This window comes from Centruroides sculpturatus, unplaced genomic scaffold (genome assembly GCF_000671375.1).
Source record: "Centruroides sculpturatus isolate CEXI.00-Female unplaced genomic scaffold, Cexi_2.0 scaffold1000, whole genome shotgun sequence".
NCBI classification, from domain to species: Eukaryota; Metazoa; Arthropoda; class Arachnida; order Scorpiones; family Buthidae; genus Centruroides; species Centruroides sculpturatus.
Window position 1 is genome coordinate 49,038 of NW_019385287.1, and position 10,054 is coordinate 59,091.

General features: G+C 29.7%; 1 protein-coding gene across 8 annotated transcripts in view; it reads left to right on the forward strand.

Annotated features, from left to right (window-relative positions):
* LOC111637205 (tensin-like) overlaps positions 1–10,054 on the forward strand; it is a 142,407-nt gene that overhangs the window by 45,129 nt on the left and 87,224 nt on the right. For all 8 annotated transcript variants that reach the window (XM_023382640.1, XM_023382644.1, XM_023382639.1 and 5 more), the window contains 2 exons: positions 5,839–5,880; positions 6,817–6,860. In XM_023382640.1, coding sequence (XP_023238408.1) covers positions 5,839–5,880; positions 6,817–6,860 — 86 coding nt within the window. The remainder of the gene's footprint in view (positions 1–5,838; positions 5,881–6,816; positions 6,861–10,054) is intronic.

Genomic DNA, 10,054 nt, shown 5'->3' on the forward strand with positions numbered 1-10,054 from the left:
ATGTTGTTTATACTTAGTAAGCGTTGTTCTTGTTTTCCTTTGGAGTTGCTCAAGATCTGTGTGAGTCCGATGTATAACTCTAAAAGAATAAGGGATGACATGTGTTTATTGCTTTAACTGTGTGTTTTGCATTTAACTATGTTCTGAGGATAGCATTTAACCTACTTTGGTATTCTTTAATTAATCTTTGCTTTATTTGTGTATGTTTATTATTATTATTTTTACTGTGTGTCATTCTCTGATTATGTCTAGTATCAATCTCAAAGGCATGTCAAGAGCCAAGCATGTGAGACAAGCATGAAACCTTAAACAGTTTGGATACATTTTCTGACAATATGACAAGTTGCCAGAATGTGGTAGCTTTTTGTAAAGATCTATATAAATTTCAGTGAATGTCTATTACTTTCAGGCTTTTATGTAATGAATGTGAAATAACTTCTATGTTAAAAAGAATTATTGGTATGGTATGGACTTTATTCATTTTTCATACGCATTTTACTTCTTGAGAGTTTGGTATATTTACTTATTTTTTTTGTATAGCTATTTTGTAGATTATCTGTATTTGGTATAGGTAATTTTATTCATGATATAGGTCAATGATATAGGTAATTTTGTTCACTTTGTTATTGAGGATAATATTCAGTCCATTGTGATGGGTCATTTTATCTGTTATAATTGCTCTGTCAAAATATAGTTTGTGTGTTGTGTTCTCAAGGATAATTTGTGGAATATACTTATAATACAGTGTTTTTTGTGGTGGTTAGTAATTATTATTATTATTTTTTTATTCATTTCCTTAAAATATTCTGAGATTGAGAATATTGTATATGTTTCAAAATTTTAAACACACCATCCTTTACATATTTTATAAAAAAATATGTAAAGGATCTTTATCACTAAATTGATATGTTATATGATCATTTCTGCATTCTTTCTCATCATTTTAAATNAGAAAGTTCTAGAACAGATAAGACAAAAGAACAAAGGAAATACTGAGCCTAGCTAAAGTTAACAAATATATATATATAAACTATGGCTGACGGCCACAATAGGATACCTAGGATACCACTGGTCCATAGCATTTAATACTTTTCTTTCTCTTTTCAATCTGGATGAAATTGCAATCATGACATGAAAAAAATAGCTTCTTATAAGGTATTTGTGTTGTACTTGGGTGGATCTACATAGAGACTAAAATAGGCTTAAGCCCTGGGCCTCCAAGTGTCAAGGACTCTCAAAGATTGAATTATCATCATAAACTTTTAATACTTTTTCATTAACAATGAGCACTTATCGTATAGTAAAAAATAGTTAATGTTAATAATAATATAATAATGATAATTTATACTGTTATTTGTTTTATTGTAACCAATGTAATGTAATTGGTCAATAATTAATCAATGTAAATATTTCTTACAATTTTCATGTTGACTTAGGATATATTTTCTTCATATATACAACATCGATATACTAGCCTGATAGATTTTCAGCATTCGGTTGGTGTGTAGTTTTCTTCATATATTTGAAATTTAGACTAGTCACAAAAATACAGTATAACATTTTCGAGTCTATCTTTTAATTCTTTAATCCAACCACATGTGGTTGATTAAAGTAAATATTTCTTTATTTCTTATGTTTTTTTTTATATAAGGTATATAAAAAAAACATCATTCAACATTCAACACCATTTCAGAAATAAATATATTTCAACTCTAATTTTGAAGTTATTAAAAATGAATTTTAAATCACAATTTAAAGATTCTTAATCTAACAAAAAATGCGGCCCCATTGGACTTCAATAAATCTTAGGCCCCGAAAAACCTAGATCCGCCCTTGGTTGTACTTCATAAAAAAATGCCATTTTTTATTGATTTAACACAATTAAACTAATACAAGTTATAACATGAATCTTATCAGGTTGTCACCTTACAAAAGGTGACAACCTGATAAGATTTTGTAAAGTGGCAAAAATTCATACATCCAAAAATTGCTAATTACTGGTATGGTACAAGCTTTCTCTCCAAAAAATCCCTAAAAAATATAAGTTTACAAATTATTAGGAAAATAATAAAAAAATATAATAAATATGTGAGGACCCAAACGGGGTCCAAAAGGAGGCAATTAACGACTTTTTGAATAAGTCAAGTTTTGTAGTGCGAAAGAGCGAACTTAAAGATCGGATTTAAACAATGAACCTTTTGTCTTGTTAGAAGATTTTAAACAATAGATAGAGTAAAGTCGAGGAAAATGAGGTTGGAGAGGAGTCATGCTCCGACACAACGTTGACCTTTCCGGTGCCCTTCGTTGGGTTTCGAGTTGTCACCATGTGACGAGGAGAGACCAATGGAACAGCAACGGCGGTGGAAAAATAGATAAAACTGCGTTTTCGGGAATTTTCCGGGGTCTTGGGTTTTGGTGCGTAGTGCTCACCTGCTGGGATTTCGTGCTCATGACAGAGACACAACGAAGGCTCTTTCGACACCCTAGGAGCTTGTTTCGCCAACCCGTTGCGTCCAGAATCGCCAAGGTTTGACGTGTCAACCAAGGACAACACTACAAGTGCTGGTGTGTGCCCCGGGACCACCATTCTCTGCGTCCAGCGTGCCGAAAAGACCCAAGGACCGACCGAACAGTCAAACTTTTCCGTTTTTTTGGAACGGTTATAGTAGCCCATCAATGGATAGGCTTTTGCCTGACTTATTGGATTATTGTAAGAACAATTTATGTATATTATTAAACGGTTTTCTATGGTAAACCTGTCTCGGTGAGTCTTTCTGTGCCCACACGACAGTAATGACCGCTCCGCTGTCGAAAACACCTCACCTCTAATCGGCTGACCTCACAAATATCTTTTTTTCATGGATAACTCCAAATTTACCTCCAGTCAAACCAAAGAATTCACTTAATTTCAGCATTACCTCCAAATTTTTAATTCTGATTCATATTTGCTGTAAGTGATGTTTGGCACAGTCTCTTTTTCAACAATAGATATATGGAATATTAAGTAGGCAGAAAAGATAGTATTTAGAATAGGCAGAAAATTACAGTATTTTTATTAATTTTGCTCACAAATAAGAACAATTTATTAAAAATTTTTTTGACTGAATGTAGGTCTACATATATTACAATATATTAAGAATGGAAGGATACTAATAATTAATATATATATATTGATTATTAGTATCTTTCCATTCTTAATATATTGTAATAAACATAGTAAATACCACTTACATATATGTAATATTTTAGGTTTTCTACAACTGTATTATGTATTTACATACACTTGAATTTTATGTATAACTTGCAACTTGAAGTTGTGTATGTAAATGTTAGGTTGCAAGTTACACAAAATCCATCTGTATGTAAATACATAATATTGTAATAAAGTTAAATTATATAAATTATGAGAATGCAATTCTTTAGGATTAAATAATCACATTTATTAACAGTAATGACCAATCAATTGCTATGTATTTGTAACAAAGATCATACACATATCATATATAATTATGAATACTAATAAGGTTACTGTATTATGGTACTTACATTATATATAATTCAATAATTTTATTTAATTTTTTTATTCATTTTGGATTTTTGATTTGATACTTTGATATTTACTTTTAATAGATGTATTTGCATCCTTCTATATAATAATACAGCAACGGCGGTGGAAAAATAGATAAAACTGCGTTTTCGGGAATTTTCCGGGGTCTTGGGTTTTGGTGCGTAGTGCTCACCTGCTGGGATTTCGTGCTCATGACAGAGACACAACGAAGGCTCTTTCGACACCCTAGGAGCTTGTTTCGCCAACCCGTTGCGTCCAGAATCGCCAAGGTTTGACGTGTCAACCAAGGACAACACTACAAGTGCTGGTGTGTGCCCCGGGACCACCATTCTCTGCGTCCAGCGTGCCGAAAAGACCCAAGGACCGACCGAACAGTCAAACTTTTCCGTTTTTTTTGGAACGGTTATAGTAGCCCATCAATGGATAGGCTTTTGCCTGACTTATTGGATTATTGTAAGAACAATTTATGTATATTATTAAACGGTTTTCTATGGTAAACCTGTCTCGGTGAGTCTTTCTGCGCCCACACGACAGTAATGACCGCTCCGCTGTCGAAAACACCTCACCTCTAATCGGCTGACCTCACAAATATCTTTTTTTCATGGATAACTCCAAATTTACCTCCAGTCAAACCAAAGAATTCACTTAATTTCAGCATTACCTCCAAATTTTTAATTCTGATTCATATTTGCTGTAAGTGATGTTTGGCACAGTCTCTTTTTCAACAATAGATATATGGAATATTAAGTAGGCAGAAAAGATAGTATTTAGAATAGGCAGAAAATTACAGTATTTTTATTAATTTTGCTCACAAATAAGAACAATTTATTAAAAATTTTTTTGACTGAATGTAGGTCTACATATATTACAATATATTAAGAATGGAAGGATACTAATAATTAATATATATATATTGATTATTAGTATCTTTCCATTCTTAATATATTGTAATAAACATAGTAAATACCACTTATATATATGTAATATTTTAGGTTTTCTACAACTGTATTATGTATTTACATACACTTGAATTTTATGTATAACTTGCAACTTGAAGTTGTGTATGTAAATGTTAGGTTGCAAGTTACACAAAATCCATCTGTATGTAAATACATAATATTGTAATAAAGTTAAATTATATAAATTATGAGAATGCAATTCTTTAGGATTAAATAATCACATTTATTAACAGTAATGACCAATCAATTGCTATGTATTTGTAACAAAGATCATACACATATCATATATAATTATGAATACTAATAAGGTTACTGTATTATGGTACTTACATTATATATAATTCAATAATTTTATTTAATTTTTTTATTCATTTTGGATTTTTGATTTGATACTTTGATATTTACTTTTAATAGATGTATTTGCATCCTTCTATATAATAATATATACTAGAATAGGGATGGGCAAGCCTTTTAAGTGTGTGCACCAAAATTGCCAAATCTTATATAAAATTTTCTCATGTGCCAACTGAAATTGTTGGGCCAATATTATTATTTGGTCTTGGAGGTAATGGATGGCCGCCGTCAGTTAGACGAAACCTTGCCGTCTTCCTCCATCCATTTACATCTCCACCAAGACTGTCTTTATCAGAAGGTTGTAAACGTGAATTAGTTAAGTCCACGACCACGTTTTAAACTAAAACAACATTTATTTACAACAATCCTCGAGTACACGTAAAAGAGAGCTACACGTGCTCATGGCAGCGATCACCCGACAAGAAGAAAAAGCAACAATACCCAGAATTCTCTCTGGGAAAAACCCAGTCCCCGTTTTTCTATCCGGGATTCCCGGGAAACTCGTAAAGGAGTGGCGCCATCTCACCAGTCCGTGATTTGTCGCCGCAGTCTACTAGCTAAACAGTACTATAGGAAAGCTATATTTAGCAGGGTGCTAATTTAGTAGAAAATATACTTTTAAGTCAGTACAGTATATCACAGACATAGATGTCTTCAAAATAGGATGTTTGTTTCATTTTCTGTTTACTTATTGTTACTTAAACAGTTGATAGATTTTATTGATAAAATTGTATTATATTAAGTTAAATTTAAATTTCAGTAAAGATATTGGATATTTAGGTTTAAAGGTGAGCCCTGGGTTGCATGCCAGAAAAAGTTGTTGGCATGCCATGTTTGGTACACATGACGAGAGTTGCCCATCCATGTACTAGAATAGAGATGCTTATTTCATGATATTATATACTACAGTCTGTGCTCTATTAATAATGGAATTATTTTTTTTCTGTTTGTTAATAGCAAAGTCACGAAGGAGTAAAGTTATCCCATCCAAGACGGTCGGTACGTAAAAATTTTTAATAATTTTAGATTTATTTAATATGATAATGAAAATTCATTTTCATATTAAATAAAATCATTTTTAATGAATAATGTTGTATTTTTAATAATAAAACATTATTCATTATTATTTAAATGCTATGCAGATAAAAGTATTTGGACACTTAGTTCTAGATGAAAATACAGCATTTATTTGCAAAAATCAGTAATTTATCAGGTCTAATTTTGGTCCTCTTTTTAGGTATATTTTCCGTTAAATACCAGTAGATCTGTTCTGGAATATTTTTCCATTCTTCTAGCACAAAACCCCTTCCAGAGTTGCTGTACTGGGCAAGTTCAGATGTGTTGTTCCAGTTTAGTCCAATTATATTCAATCAATCAATCAAATATCTTTGGCACAATAAAACAGCACATACATATTAAGGCTAATTTTTATAATTAGATATATCTAATTATTAAAATTAACCTTAATATAGCCTTATAAATAATCTGATGGATTGTTTGACAATACTAATTGAATCAAATTGTTTTATATGTTGTTCCGACAGCACATTCATTCTCATTGAATAAATTTTTTCTCTATGGCCGATCTAGCAGGAGCTTTACTAGAGGATTGGAAAAATAGTCCTAAACAGATCCATTATCATTTAGTGGAAAGCATGCCAGGAAAAATTGCTGCATCATTAAGGCCAAAATGGACTAACAAATTACTGATTTATTTCAAATAAATGCTATTGTTTCATCTAAAACTAAGATGTCCAAATACTGGTATAATAAGTCCTAGTAGACATTGTACATAATAAACAGTATAATAAGGACACAGAGACATATGAATTAATATTTATTTTAATTCTGCTTTTTTATTTTACCTTTTCATTAACGAGTGAAAGTTGGTAAATTGTTGCAGATGAAATTAAACTGTAGTTATTATTTTTTTAGAGAAGTCCTGGCTCCCATTCACTTGAAAGAACAAGAGGCCCAAGGTAAAATATCACATTATTACAATAATTGTTTCAGACATAGTCTATGTCCAAAGAATTTATATACTATATTTTATAATTTTACATTTTAATAAATTGAAAATTTATTATTTGTCAAATTTTAGAGAATTCTGTTTTATATATTTTTTAAGAAATAATAATTCACATATAATAACAAACATCATTATTATGGATTAATGTAAATGAAATTAATTTGAGTAATTACATTTTTAATATCCAGCATTTAATTTTTTCATGAACAAGTATTTTCAGTTAATTTAATTAGTCACCATTAAGTTCTAATTACACAAATTATAAAATTGTAGAACATGAAAAATTATATGAATATAGGAGTATTGCATACAAATGTTAATATATTTGTTGTATGTGAATAAAATAAAAAATTTTAGTTAAATATTGTTTTAAAAGAAATGTGATTTAATTATTTATATTTAATTCTTAAATGTTACAAATTTCTATCTTTTAAAATGATATAAGGAAAATAACAAAATCTGTCGTCTTTTGACAAGATATTAATTTAAGATATTAAAATATGCTTACATAACAGATTTTTCTTTGTTGCATTCTTTTAATAGCTAGAATAGTGTAAGAGTAAGTTATATTTGTTAATGTATTTAAAATATTTATTTGGATTTAAAAAAAAATGCTAACAATCAATGTAATTTTATAAAAATATTTAATAGGAGAAACTTTTATCATACAGGTGTTAAATGCCTGTATGATAAAAGTTTCTCCTATTAAATGGTCAGCGTGCTGTCCACTTATGTATTATAAAAATATTTATTAACTGCTTTTTCAATAAATGTTTACAATACTTACTGTTCCAAATTACAAATATCTCATTTATAGCATACAATAAGAACAACTATAATTGCTCAGTTTTCAAAGGATAAATTAGTTAATCTGTTTCATAAACTTATTACAGAGACATTTTCAGTAAGGAATAAAAATATCTGTATAAATAAAAATGTAAATGTTCGTTTGTTCAAAATTTTAAATCTTCAAAAGTTCTTCACTGATTGCTTTGAAATTTTGACACAACGTTGCATTCAAATATGCATGTGTTTTTATATCGAAATTTCTCTGAGGGGGAGAGGGAGAAAATTAAGGCTTAACCTGAAGAACAGCTTCTACTGTACTATTTTAGATGCGATTTTTTTGTATCTGGTGGTGGTAACTTAATTTCCAAATGTACAATATTTACTTTTTTACAATTTTTTAACCAAATGTTCGAACCGTTTTAAATTTGAATTTGTTATTGCATATTGGTTCAATTATAGAACGATTGTAAACATTCCAGAAAATTGATCAGATTGAAAACATTTCTTTGAAGCAGTAAAATGATTCTCAGCAATAAGGGGTATGTGTTATATAACATTATTATAAATTAAATAATTACAGTAATACTTTGACTTACGCTACCCTGACTTACGCAAACCTGGAGTTACGCAATTTGAAAATCGCGTAACTCCGGGTTCTCGTCGATTTGTCTTTTGTTTGAGCACCATGCAACTCTCGATTACTCACTCCCCCTACACTATTGTTCAGCTTACATGTTCGGATGTGTCATGCAGAATCGACATATAGCTACAATTTATTTTGTGTTATTTATTTCTGTGCTTGTTATATCTACGGAGACTTGAGAGACTCTATGTGGTGATTTCTTGTAACTGTGAATGAATCAAAAGACGAGATAAGATTAACGAGAACATTTATTAGCTTACATACATCCAACTTGGATTTTCCATAAATTGCAAAATTATACCTCGACTTACACGAATTCAACTTAAGCGGTTATCGCTTGGTCCCACCTATTGCGTAAATTTGGGGTATTACTGTACTATGGTTGTTGAAATACTGAATATAAATGGTGTTATGACGCTCCACATCATTGTTCCAATGATACGCAACAGAATTTGCCTCTTTAGAGCAATATCCTATGTTTTATATGACATTCAAGTGATGGCCAAAGAAGTATGTGCAGAAATAGTGGCTTATGTGATGAGTCAATGGAATGATTTTTCGAGGGAGGGTTATTTCTATCAAATTACAAAATCCATGTGGGCAAACCTGTAGGTAACAGCTAGTTTTTTTAATAATTATTATAAATAATTCCTGATTAGTAAAAAAAAATCAAAATTTTATATATAATAAAGATTATTGAAGATTAAAAATGCTTTTGATGTATTCTTTATAATAATGATTTTTTTTTCTTTTTTCTAAAGATGGGTCAAAGTTGAATTCAAAAGTCAGTAACTCAAAATTGCAGTTCAAATATTTAATTTAAGCAATTAAAAAATAACAAAAATGTTTACAAACAAATTTTACTTTATTTAATTTTTAAATCTATATCAGAAAAATAACAATAAATTCTATATAATTGAAAGTATTAATGTGATTATAACAGAAAAAATAGTTTGTTTAATAGGAAATTTTTTGTTGTTTATTTCATGATAATTTTTCTATCAAAGGTTCATAATTAGGATCTTTAAGACTTTTTACAATAGCTTTAGGACCATGCTTTCACACCACAAATACAGATTGCAGCCTGACTCACAGATCATGGATTTGCATTTGCTGCTCTATAAAATATTTTACAAGAAAAATAGTTGTATGAGATGAAGTGTTAAAGTTAACCTGCCATTCTGAAAGATCTGGGTTAAAATTCGATCTTTAAGAATTTTTATGTTTTATGGCAATTTTACCTATATATAAATATATATCATATTCTGAAGATTTGACCTGACTTCTATATTTACATAGAGAGGTAAATTTTTATTTCAACTTATGAAGTTGATACTGACAAGAAAAATTACCTATACATTGGTGATATCCTATTTCTTGCTATGGGTTTTCTCTGTTATGAACCTGATAAAATATATAAGGGGCGTTAACACTCTTTCCATTCTGTGAATTTTTTTAACAGAAAAAATATATGTATGTACAGTAGAGCGTCGATTATCCGAAAGTCAATCATCCGAAAGAATTCCAGTCGGCAAATTTAAATTTTTGCCAGTGCTGTGGCACTGGAATCTTTGGCTATGTCTTGGGCTACTCAAATATTTTACGTTTTTGATACTAAATTAACTTCTAAAGTATAATTTTTTATTGTTTTTATATTTTTCAATATATTTATTTTGTTCGTACAAAATAAAAAAATAATTTTTAACGATACA